Source organism: Ixodes scapularis, unplaced genomic scaffold (assembly GCF_016920785.2).
Source record: "Ixodes scapularis isolate PalLabHiFi unplaced genomic scaffold, ASM1692078v2 PGA_scaffold1__304_contigs__length_218370807, whole genome shotgun sequence".
NCBI lineage: Eukaryota > Metazoa > Arthropoda > Arachnida > Ixodida > Ixodidae > Ixodes > Ixodes scapularis.
Genome location: NW_024609846.1, coordinates 65,782,336 through 65,795,484, shown reverse-complemented (window position 1 = coordinate 65,795,484; position 13,149 = coordinate 65,782,336). Strand labels below are relative to the sequence as shown.

Below are 13,149 nucleotides of genomic sequence, written 5' to 3'. Positions count from 1 at the left end.
TATGTGTTTGCCAACTGTTGGCAGTAAAATGTAGCATTTAACATTAATCTATATCTGGAAAAATGCCAATGTCAAATTTTCGGGAACTATTTCACACATTGTACTTGTTCTGCTAACGTTGTGACAGTTTTCCACCCTTCCCAGGAGGAAGTTCATTTTCAGTTTCATGCCTTGTTTTCTTTTCTTTTTGTTTATACTTTTTTCTAATATATGTTGCAAGTGGTTTTTTTCTTCTTCTGTAGGACCATTACTGTGAACAACAACAGTACCGTAGCAGTAAGAAATTAGTACTATTTTTTTTTCATCTATTTATGTTCACTGCATTCATGCAAATACAGTATAGACCACTTACAATGTAACCACTTATAGTGCAGGACCGGGTATAATGCGGCTTTTTTAAACCACTGGTTCGCCTCCCATGGAACTCTATGTAATTACATACCGCCTAAAATGCAGGCGCACGAAGGGAAATACCTGTTATAGTGCGGTTTCTGGAACAGCCCGCCGGTTGCGCCGACCGACCAACGCATTGAGCAAAAAAAGAAATTGGTTTGCTCTGTATGTTTATACAGCCTTGATGGAGATGCGCCACAATGGGTAATCGGTTTCTTAGCTGTAGATGAGAAATTTAGCCAGGGCAGTCACAACCGCTAACCTGAGATTTTTAACGTGCATCACGCAGTAGTGATCACACGAACGCGTGCCGGTACGAAACTCATCCAGATCGAAACGGGCGGGGGCGGCGGGGACTCGAACCCAGGAGTTTCCCACGCAAGCTTTCGCTCCACGCTCCGAGCTGAGACGCGTTAGCCCACTCGGCCATTTCCTCCCCGCGTTGAGCACGTTTCCCTGTGCGACACTAGATAACGGCGCTAGCCGCAAGCGGCACTCGCGGGGCAAGGAGGTTGCTCGAAGAAGCGGGGAGAAGCGAAGAGAGAGGCTTCAGTTGCCATAGCAATGGAGGGATGCACGCACGTGTCGTTCACATGCGTGCTGTGCGTCCCTCCGCTCTGTGCGTTGGAAACAACTGCAACGACAGACCAATCGCAGGTCGAGGAGACGTGTTCGCGCGCGTTGCATGTTGGTCGCGGGCCGGCTGCTTCTATCTGCAAACATGGCGACGGTTGTGATCGTCGACGTAGACGGTGTGGTGGACGCTCATCGTTCCCTTTACTGAAAAGCGCTACCCTTGACTGAATTTTCGTTGTGTGTCGCTATGATAACCCAGCACGTACTAGAAGGGAAGATCCACCTATTTGTGCGGCGATGTCAGCGGCATTCAAGACTGCAGAAACGCTCGTGTCGTCGTGTTTGTTTACTTCGACTACAGTAGTGCTTTCTAAGCATTTGTGTTTTCAAACATCGCCTGGATTTCTTATTTGGAGCATTTCATCCCTGTGCTCATGTTGAAGGTATTACCGGCGCATACCGTAAAAGGGATGCGAATTTTCACGCGTTTTCATCGCCGGAGAAAAGTGATTAGGGTTAGCAATCCTGAACGCTCGCAACGTCCGTCCGCAGCCCGCTACGCCGTTAAAAGGCTGCGCCAGGCAGAAGTTGCTCATTTCTTTCAAAATGTGTGACACACTTGAGAGAGAAGTGTGCTAGTCTGGTGAAATAAAGACTTTCCTCAAACTAAGCTTTATTTTTCATCTAACATAAAATAAATTTTTTTTTACAAAGGTAAGTTGTCTCGTGGCATGTATTTTGGCCTGAAAAATTGATGTTTTGGTTATAGCGCGGTACCGCTTATAGTGTGGATTTTCGCGACTCCCGCAACATACGTTATATGCGGTCTTCACTGTAGTACTAAATTGAACACTGAGAAACTTTTTCAAACTGGTTAGCACAGTTTAGTTTTGGACGAGAAAAAGCCCTGTAGTTCCTAGTGGCATACCAATCGACATAGTTGTTAATGAAATAAAACAGAATTATGTCTAACTCTTACCCCTCCCCAACAGTGGTCCAGATTGCTGAGGAGTACTATGCCAATGAAGAATATGATAAGGCACTCAGGTAACCAGCTGTGATATTCTCTTTATACAGTAGACACTCATTAATTCAAACTCCAGGAAGTCACAGATTTTAGTTTGAATTACCAGAAGTTTAAATTATCAGAAATTCATCTAAATATGATACTAGACAACATTATGATTTGTTACATGGATAGCTACACATACAAAGCAGATTTTTGGCCAGTTTCCTCTACATAGGCCTAATTATAAGCAAGTACAGGCATAACACATTGGTGAAAGAGCTGTGACGTTAAGTTTATTCATCCGACAAAAAAGTTGTCAATTGTGGACTGTTTAGTCAGTACATGAGATCTCAAAACAAAAATTTCAATACCAGCCAACGCAAGTAGCTCTTTAGGGGGCTCTTCCTTTGCAGACAGAAACTTCCAAAGCTGAGCGTTGTGCTCAAAGGCATCTGCGGCTGTGACAGTTAGTAGTGGGTCCTTCCTTTCTTCGTCATCTTCACTCTCACTGCTGCACTGTGCTGGCATTACTTCCTTATGTCCTCTAATGAGTCATCACGACAAACACAGACATCGTCGTCAAGACTAGCATATTCCGCCAGCTCGGTGTTCACATTATGTGCTTCAAGGCCAGAAAGCATGATGCCAGTGAGCTGTTCCTCATCCTCGATGTCGTCTTGGTCATCATTGCTAGTCTTGAAGCACATAATGTGAACGCTGTTTTCCGCTGTGTGCCCGCTTGAGTCCCGTTGAGTGCGCTTCTTTCCGAGCACCGGTGCACTGCGGAGAAGCAACACTCGCAAAAACAAGCTCCGCGGGTATTGCTTCTCTGCGGTGCACCGGTGCTTGGAAAGAAGCGCACTCAACGGGGCCGCGAGAACAAAAAAGTATGAATTAAGCGAAAACGTCGTTCGAATTAAGCGGCTTATAAATACATTAAAAACATAGCGGGACAACCAAAATTTTGAGATCTGTTTGAATTAACCGGAAGTATGAAATATCAGAGTTTGAATTATCGCGAGCCTACTGTACATTACGTCACTGGGCTTTCTAGTTAGTGATTTTTCAAGTATTTTTTCTAGTACAAACAATGCCCATGAAGCCTTTCAGAAATGCATTAGTGTGGCATGGCATCTGCTATCACTGTTTCTTGTAATAGGTGACTTTTTTTACGGTGTATTCATATAGAAAATTAGATACGTGACCACTACACTTCTCCCTTAAAAAGCCCCTGAAAAGAAAGAAATTTTTTTTTTTTTTTAACAGTTTAGTTGGGACACAGGTGTCTAAAAATTAATTTTACACAAAAAAACATTTTTAGAGCAATATTGGCGGCGTGAGACGCAATTTGGTTGATAGTCACTTCCTTTCCACTTGTTTTCTCTCTGCATTTCGGGCGCATGGAGGAGAGGTGGATGAGCATCTCCTTCAGGTTGAGGTGGAAAGAGTGAATTACCATCTCGTGCAAATAACCATTCCGTGACGTCATGGACTTTGTGTGCAGAATTTCAAATAAATCTCTTGATGTCAATATTGCTTTAAAATATGTTTTGCACAAAATTTATTTTTTGATGTGTGTGTCCCAACCAAACTGTTAAAAAAAAAAAAAGCTTTTTATTTTCAGGGGCTTTTTAAGTCAGAGTGTAGTCAAAGGCTAGAAGTCATGCAGACTAAAAATGTGAGGTCACTATACACACTTTTTGCATTTGATCGGGTTGGTCTGCAATGACACGCCCACAGAAAGATGGCAAGTGCTATGGCACTGCCCTTTGAACGCCTTTTAATTGGTGTCATGGGCTACTTTCATTGGCTGCACCTTTTGAAGTGTAATATAGATAATTTCTTTAGAATAGGGGCTGTGGAACAAATGACTGACACCCTGTGTTTTTTTTTAGCATCCTCACCCACGTGCTGTGGGACTACCGGTCTGAGCGGTGGCGACCCCTGGTGTCCAACATCTTGACGACGGCTCTCAAGTGCGCCTATCTGTCGGCCAGCGTGCCAGCATTCCTCATGCTGGGCCTCGAGTTCGTCTCCAGCTGTATCCTTTGCAGCACCTCGGAGCGGGACGTTTCTGGGGTGGCCTCGGGAATCGGTTAAAACATGGGGCACAATTTCGGGACCCGGTGGATTTCAGGGTGTGTTAGGTTTGCTCCGAGGTTGGGTAACATTCAGCCAAGGACGACGTCACGGGAATGCCTTGTGTGCCATTAGGGTTTCTGGTGATCGGTAGCTTCCAAAAAACACATAACGTTCAGTCAATTACAGTTGGATGTTGTTCATACATTCTTCAGGGGATGGCAATAGAATCAATGTATGATCCGGGAAAACATAACAATCAATAATGCTTTGGAAGGCCAATAGATGAGACAAATACAACTCTTTCACATCATTCTAGTCCTTGTGAACTTTGACAGCTGTAGAGGACTGCCACATTTATTCAAATACAGGAAAAAAAAAAATTTCGGAAATGTTTTTGAAATTTGGGATTTAATCTAGTATATAATTGCAACCAGACAACGTCAGTCTACACGAGAGCGAAATTTTCGAGCCCATCGAACCAATTTAGATGCCACATCACAACAGCCGTTGCTCCTTGCACGCGTTGCGAAGCAGTGAAATTTTACGCGTATGTATCATGAGTGTGCTGCACACAGTGCATGCTTATGAACTCCTAACTTCACGCAAAACGAAACTAGCGCAACCGGGGAAACCGAGCCAACAAGCCCAGCAGTAGCACGGGCGTGCATTGGAGAAAGGCGTGGAAAGATGAATGGGCTTTTGCAAAAGCCCATTCAAAATCAAGTGAGCTCTTCCAAGCTCAGTTGATTTTCATGCCTGCTGAGAAAGAACAATGCACAAAAAGTTCAAGAAGCGAAAAAGGAGGGGAGTGGTGAAAAACGAAGAGGGCAGCGCTTGGGCGACCAAGCGCATCGTGCCGGCTGTGTAAGATGGCAGTTTGTGGACCTAACAGCTGGGAAGGCGAAAAGAAACAAAGCAGGAAATTAATATGCCTATCTCTGGGTAATCAACGGGACTGGTGTCTGTCAATGTAACAGCTGGGAAAAGGTATTGACCGAGAGTGTATCAACAGGGTTCTACTTTAGTACCTATGTGGTTTTTAGTCTTATATTGTTTTTGTTATTATCTTGTCTGAATAAACTGCTGATTTTAGAGTAGTTGGCTAGGATTCCCAAAGGTCACAGGTTGGAGGAAGATTTCAGAAAGAAATGGATGCAATGACTTTTTTGGATATTGTGTGAGATAACAGAAAGATCCCTCTGAATTTAAAAGTAAGATGCGTCATTTTATGCATGGTATGAGCCTGTGTGGTTAGGTTGCCCATATTCCTTCACAGAGTTCCTCAGGGATACAGGGTTCTCAAGAGGAAAAGAGCTCTGTTCAAACAAGTGTGTTCAATGTTGTTGAGGTTTGTCCTTGCACTTTTCTTCAATAGAATATTTCCATAGAGCAAGAAATTATTCCTGCGATGCAATCAGAAACTGTAGTGCAAAAGTGATGATTCCCTGTGTTTTTGTTTATGTTGTACACCAGTGGTTCTCAAATGCGCAGACCCATCATAGTATGCAAAGCCCTCACCTCAACCCCCCCCCCCCCCCCACCCCACCTCGTCCCTCTTTTTATGAATATCCTTTTTCTTTTTTGACCCTGGCTAGGTGGCGCAAGGTACCGCCCGTTTTAAAGGCTACACTCCTTACCATCTATTCATCCATCAATCCTTTTACTTGATGCTTCTCACTCCTGTCTTTTTGTAATGGTAAAGGATGACATTATCACACTGCAATTAGTTGTCTTATTTTATATGCCCTGCCTTCCCCTTCCCCAGTGGCAGGGGGTGGTCCCCCTTCCCTTTTTATTTGTTTATTTATTGATGACGGGTCCCCAAGGGGTCCCTGACACATCAATGGTTGAGAACCACTGCTGTACACCATAAGATATGGAGGACGTTTGCATGTTCTTACAAGCACCCACTATCATTATTGGATTCCTAAGACTTTTCATGTACTATACATGGAATGCCTTCTCTCCCATGAGAGCTGCCATGAGCCGAAATATTAACATGTTTACTCCCGCAGAAGTCTACAAGAGACGAAAAAATCCAGCTGTTACTTTCTTTCTGGGGCCCATGCCCTCTTTTTTTTCCTTTTACACTCCTTGAAACATGCCTCGGAGAAAAGAGAAAAAAAGTGCACATACCCTTGATGTGCTGATGCGTATTCGTTGTGCAAGCAACATTGTCTGTGGTTACACAATATACATATATATACTATTCTTATTATGTTGTTGGGCTCTCTTTTTCTTTGAGTATTTAGTTTAATGTACTGTATTTACTTGCATAATGAGAGCACTTTTTTTTCCGAAAAATTGACCCATATTTGGGGGGACGTTCATTCACGGGGTAAAATTTTTGCATTTACACACTTTGTGCAAATGTCATATTAGGTGCCACAATGACATGGCAAGGTACTGTGGCACGTGTCCAGTGATGGAGGCGCACCCACGGCTTGTCGGGGGCGCGCCACAATAACCATTCTTTATAAGTTGCAAACTTTTTTAGGACACTTTCGGGGTGCCTTTTGCCGAAGGAAAAGCGCCCTAAGAAGCTCAATCAGCACGAAAAGCAACACGACTGTTCTTGGGGGATATATATTGCTAGTATCGGCGGGCATGCTCAGGTATAGTCTGCGACTACGCGTACAAGAACTCGTACGAAGTCCTACCCCCGACTGCCAAAGCCCGTTAGGATGGATCAAGTTTCGTTAACGAAGACAAGAGCTGATATGAAGTCCAACCGCCGAAGCCTGTTCCCACGGTTAAAGTTTCGTTCACGGAGAAGCTACCAGACACACTCAGCCTGCAGCGCAGCGTACACCTCCTGCACCTCGCCGTGCCGTTTTGTTGTGGATTAAATAAACACATTTAATCGAAGTATGTGAAATTAGGCCCAACTACTTTCATGATTTTACTGTTCGAAAGTGGACCACAGACGATGGCTTGTTTGTTGACGTCAATGGATCCGATTGGCAAAGAATGTCCGGGGCTCGACGATTCCTCGACCCAAGCTTCGTCAAGTGTTTGTAACACTTGGTTTCACGGTTGATCACTTCCGTAACTGCTGCAACTACCAAGCAACTACGCATTTGCAGCCATTACGTGAGCAGCGTGGCTTGGGTTGACTTGGCTTGACTTGGCCTGACCACTTGGTGGCTTACAAAATTGCATGCAATTCGAGACTTGTGGATCCGAAAATTGGAGGTGCGTTGACTACGGGAGGTAAAAAAAAAAATTCAAAATATTGATGCTCGTTGGGGGCGGGGGGTGCGTGCGTTTATTATGCGAGTAAATACGGTATTTTTCAGTGTTTGGAGCAATTTTTTTTTTTTGTGTTTTGTGTTAACTTCCTAAAGTTTCAGTGTTGTTGTGGTGCAAAAGGATTTCTATGTAATCAATCTTGGGTTTATGAGGGATCCCTGTAAATATTGCAGCTTGTTTTCGCTGCTTTTTTTGAGGAACAAGTTTGGCAAGTGTATCGTAAAATTTTAATTGGACATTTTTTTCTTTTTCTTTTTTTGTATTGAGCAAGTGCTCATACCTCTGTCGCACCCGATTTTTGACCAAATATGGGTGGGCTTTTTTTCAGTAGATGCAAACAAAATATTGATGAGTGATTAACATTGTCTTCAATTAGGGTATGGCCTCACACTTAGGACGCTCTGTGGTATGAGAATGGTATGAAAGAAATGCACAGGCGACATCACATAACACATCTTCGTGTTATATTTCTGGGGTGCAGGGCAATCCTCCTGTCGCTTTCCCGGGAATGTCGGAGGCGAATGTCAGCCTTGCCGATGCTGCCTGGAAAACGGCACTGGCTGCTCGAGCCAAGGAACCTCTGCAGAATTTGGACATGGACCACATCATTCAGTCTGGTGAGTTTTTTTCTGGGGACCTTTAGTTTTCTCCATTCTTTAGCTGTGCACCCTTCTTGATCTGGTGGCAGCTTGTATTTTTTCACTTGGGCACTGTGTACCAAACTGAAGCATCGACAGCATGTACTAAAGGAAGTGTTTGCAGGTTTTGGATAAGCCATAGTGCACCTCTTCAGATTGTTAGAGTGGCATTTCATAATTTAGCAGAGCCACATAGAGATAAAGAAGCTGAAAACTGAATTTGAACAGGCGAAATATTTCTATTTGAGCAGATTTGTACTAGAAATATAATGTACTTTTTCCTCTAACGAAGGCTACTCGACCTTCAGTTTGATGGCCATTGGAGGATGGTATGTTCTGCAAGATGTGTTGTTCTGTGGTAGAGGATGAGACTAGGGTTCAAAAACTCAATATATATCAGCAACGGTCATTTCACCTGGATGCAACATTTTGTAATGAAGAAATCTGTCTTTATTTGAATTAAATGGCTTATTATGATAAGACTGCTGACTGGGCAACTTGGTGGTTCATGTTATTTAAAGGGGCAGTGCAATGATTTTAACACTGAACGAATGTGCAGCTTGTATTTTTTATATCTTTTACTTCGGCATAAGTAAGAGAAAAAGTGCCACCATACCCCAAAATACCTCTATTTCGCTGCGTAATCGCAAAATAAAAAACACTTTTTTTCCCAACCTGCGGCCACATGGTGACCGCAAATGGAACCTGTGGTGTGACGTCATTCGGAGTGGTTTTTGTAAGTGATAGTGTTAGGCATTTCTAAGCTTGATTTAAGGTTAAGTTTTAAAAAATCTTGTTGTTTAGGCATGCAGAAACGCTTCAAAAGCCTAATATTGCCGCTAAAAGGGTATGAATTATTTGTGGCGCCATCTACCGCAAGTCAACCAAACCGGCCGTCGCCGTCATCCGTCGACGCCCGAGGCGCCTACGGCGGCTACACGAGCAACCCGGACGTTTTGTCTTTCCCTCGCTCGACGGAGTGCGTTGGTCGTGGTCTGTAGTATCGTGGTATCGTTATTGTTCCTGGTGTCTCGACCTCGACTTCGACTTCGACTGCCCGCCGCGTCGCAAGCATCTTGCGCTCGACGTCGCTCAGGCTGTCCGCCCATGCCGCCATGTTGGTCGGGAATCGGCGGGAGAGCGGCGAGCCTGGTGAGCCGGCGAGCGTTGGGGAAACGGAAGCCAGAAGAACCCAACCGGAAACCAACGCCACTCCAAATGACGTCACAGGCGAAGCTGGTGCCGCTTCAATGTTGAGTTGAGGGGTGCCGGAGATACCAATTTTTTTCTTTTTTTTTAATGAAAACTATGGCAAGTAGGAAACAATGGTTTTCGGTCCTTCGTTTCATATGTGGCCGGGATCAATTCCCGCAATTAATTAGCCAAAGTCCGCAAACTGTTGCACCGCCCCTTTAACAATTTAACATTGTTTTGTTTGTTATTTTTTAGTGTGCCTGTGTCCGTAAGTGTATTTTCCTTCTGACGTGCTGTAATGTTGAATAACATTACAGTATAGACCACTTACAACGTAACCGCTTATAGTGCAGGACCGGGTATAACGCGGCTTTTTTAAACTACCGTTTCGCCTCCCATAGAACTCCATGTAATTACATACCGCTTAAAATGCAGGCGCGCGAAGGGAAATACCGGTTATAGTGCAGTTTCTGGAACAGCCCGCCGACTGACCGGTGCAGCGAGCACGCTCCCCTGTGCGACACGAGATAACAGTGCTAGCCGCAAGCGGCACTCGCGGGGCAAGGAGGTTGCTTGAAGAAGCGGGGAAAAGCGAAAAGAGAGGCTTCAGGGACGCACGCACGTGTCGTTCACGTGCGTGCGTCCCTCCGCTGCGTTGGAAACAACCGCAACGACAGACCAATCGCGGGTCGAGGAGAAGTGTTGGCGCGCGTTGCATGCCGGTCGCAGGCTGGCTTCTTCTATCCGCAGACATGGCGTCTGTTGTGATTGTCGACGTATGCGGCGTGGTGGAAGCTCATCGTTCCGCGTAGAAGCGCTATCCTTGACTGTGAATTTTCGTTGTGTGTCGCTATGATAACCCAGCACGTACTAGAAGGGAAGATCCATCTACTCGTGCGGCGATGTCGTGGCGGCACTCTCAAGACGACAGAAACGCCCGTGTCGTCGTGTTTGTTTACTTCGACTACAGTGGTGCTTTCTAAGCATTTGTGTTTTCGAACATCGCCCGGATTTCTTATTTGGAGCATTTCATGCCTGTGCTCAAGTTGAAGGTATTACTGGCGCGTACCGTATAAAGGATGCGAATTTTCACGCGTTTTCATCGCCGGAGAAAAGTGATTAGGGTTAGCAATCCTGAACACTCGCAACGTCCGTCCACAACCCGCGACGCCATTAAAAGGCTGCTCCAGGCAAAAGTCGCTCATTTCTTTCAAAATGTGTGACACACTTGAGAGAGAAGTGTACTAGTCGGGTGAAATAAAGACTCTCCTCAAACTAAGCTTTATTTTTCATCTAACATAAAATAAATTCTTTTACAAAGGTAAGTTGTCTGATGGCATGTATTTTGGCCTGAAAAATTGATGTTTTGGTTATAGCGCGGTACCGCTTATAGTGCGGATTTTTGCGACTCCCGCGACATACGTTGTATGCGGTATGTATTATCTGTATTGTACTGTACCGTATTATACTGTATACTATATTGTACTGTATTATCTTAGTTAATATAGGAAGTGATTTCTCGCTCTGCTTGCCTGATATTTGTTGGACTTCATATTTGAGTATGTTTTTCACAGTACGGACTCAGAACAAGCCTCCACTAATTGTCTCAAGAGCGACAATTTTGATGATGCGAAATGCTTTTTGCTAAAGTGTTGTGAACCTTTGCCATCATTACACATTCTGCAACAACAGACTTGGCTATTGCCCCCTGTCAATACTGTCTGCTTGCCAGGTAGATCTCCACATTGCAAGAGCAAGAGTATTTAAAAAAAAAAGAAAATACCGTATTTACTTGAGTAATAGTCACACTGTTTATGAAGAAAACCTGGGGGTTTGCTTTTCTGCGAAGCACGCAGATTGCCAATCACCGTGATCGACAGCATGACCCCAGCTGTTTACGGGACAGAGATAACGTCTTCGTGGAAAGATACCATTTGTGAAGATTGCATTTGAATGGAGAATCATGTTCTCAATCTGGTTATTCGCTACGTTTTTTATGCGCAACTCAATGATTGGCTGTATATGTGTTCTGTGGGAAAGTAAACGCAAGGGCTTTGTTCATAAGTAGTGTGGCTATTACTAGAGAAAATATGGTACCTTTTAATTGCATATTTCTGATCTCGGAGAGTTCCTCATTTTAAACTTGTATGAATGGTATGCAACACCACTTTGCTGCAGTTTATAGAAAATTTATCTTGAAAGTTGAAATATTAAAACACTCACTTGTGCAGTCTGTCTGGTGACCTGTCTTTGTTTCTTGTGGGCTTGTGTATGAAACCATCATAACTGCACTTTGTGAGGACGGCAGACGTTTGAAAGGCAGCATCAAAGCAGCCATTGTGGACTCGCAGCACAAGCAGTTTGTACCCGCAGGAACACTTATGGTATTAGGTTATGATCTAGTCATGTGCGATTAGTGCATTTTGAGTTGGAAGTGGATTTGAAGCGAATAGCAGTTTTGGTTGAACATTTCTGATTTGAATATCAAGTAGTTTTTTATAAGCATTTCACTACCAAGCACCATGCTAAAACGAAAATTCAGCTTAACTTGTGAAGGTTGTTCCCAACTTTCCGTTTTTCCACTTCTAAGCTCAGTTAATTTTAATATTACTATATGAACCGTGGCAGGTAAACATCAGATTTGTTGCAGCTATCCTAATGAGGGTATCTATAAATGTGCTTGCTAAATGCAAATCTTTTTTTTCTATTTCAAATTTGACCCAAAAATAAATGCATGAATGATGAAGACGGGCTTGTCAAGACATTGCTGCCTAACATAACATTTGCCTAATCGCGGCGGGTTATCCCTGTTGAGTGTGCCTCTGACAGAGTGCCTGTGCACTGTGGGGAAGCAATACCTGCAAAGCCTGCGAGCATTGCTTTCCTGCAGTGCACAGACGCTCTGTGGGAAGCGCACTCAACGAGACTAACCCACCACGATGAACATTTCGAAAAGTATGGCTACCGCAGTTCACCTCGAAGTGAATATCGAAAAGCCTGTTATTCGGAACTACTGGCCGAATATTCGCCTAACACTATTATTTTTCCTTTCAGTTGAGTGCAAGGTCCAGTTCACGCATCACGCTTTCTTCGCTGATCAGCGGGTGGGCCTCAAGGTCTACTTGAGGTGATGCCCTCTCCTGCCGCTGACCGATAAGCCGCATTGCAATTCACCAATGCATTCTGTTCAACCCCAGGATATCTATGCTCGTCTAGTCACTATAGCATGTCTGTTGCATCAAAGTAAAAATGCATCTTGCCTCCTACGTATAAAGTTGGGAGGCAGAAAATGTGTAGCATGGTTTTGAGCTCCTCCCACCTTGAGGGGAAAAATTTTTTGTGGCAACACTAGTGCATATATAGCTGTGATAACAAGGCTAATCAAATCCTCTCCGCTAACATTTCCATGTTTAAAGGACGAAGAAAAAAAGTTCCGCTCGCGCTGGATATAGAGTATTAGACTATTGACTGGTTCGATTCCTGACAAGGGGACAGTCTTTTGTAAAGATAACTGCCCATCTCATTGTATTTTCGTTATAATGTTTTCTGACGTTTTAGGCTTGGAAATTAGCCCTAAAACATATTCTGCGGTAAAACCCATCTACATCCTGCTCATTATCTCGTCAGCATGTTGCCACTTGATTGCTAGTGTACAACACTGATGTTCCTGCTAAGGTACTGAGCTGTCCGTTTACTCACTTTCTTGCATCTAGGTCCAACTGCCCTCTTCCTATAAAGGCCAATAAGCTGAGCGTGCACTTCAACAATCAGGTAAGCTGGGGATGGGAGTTTGTATTTCGTCAGACACTGCTTTTCGGTGTCTGCTTTTGTTAGGTTGGAGTACCACTTTCGTCTCGATGAGCTTGTGGTTTGAAGTTTATGAGCTCAGCCCGTAGCTTCTTGTGGCAGTTCTCACAGCATCGATGTTTGTGTAGCTGCCACCTGATTTAAAAAGTGGGAGGCTCATGCTTGTAGCCTTGTCTCTGTTACGACTTGAAGATGGAA

General features: G+C 44.1%; 1 protein-coding gene across 2 annotated transcripts in view; it reads left to right on the top strand.

Moving 5' to 3' along the window:
• The window catches only part of LOC8023783 (trafficking protein particle complex subunit 11), a 65,076-nt gene that overhangs the window by 16,250 nt on the left and 35,677 nt on the right, over positions 1–13,149 (top strand). For both annotated transcript variants that reach the window (XM_029981222.4, XM_042290766.1), the window contains exons 14-19: positions 1,962–2,016; positions 3,874–4,019; positions 5,347–5,408; positions 7,794–7,929; positions 12,199–12,271; positions 12,858–12,915. In XM_029981222.4, the coding sequence (XP_029837082.3) occupies positions 1,962–2,016; positions 3,874–4,019; positions 5,347–5,408; positions 7,794–7,929; positions 12,199–12,271; positions 12,858–12,915 (530 nt within the window). The remainder of the gene's footprint in view (positions 1–1,961; positions 2,017–3,873; positions 4,020–5,346; positions 5,409–7,793; positions 7,930–12,198; positions 12,272–12,857; positions 12,916–13,149) is intronic.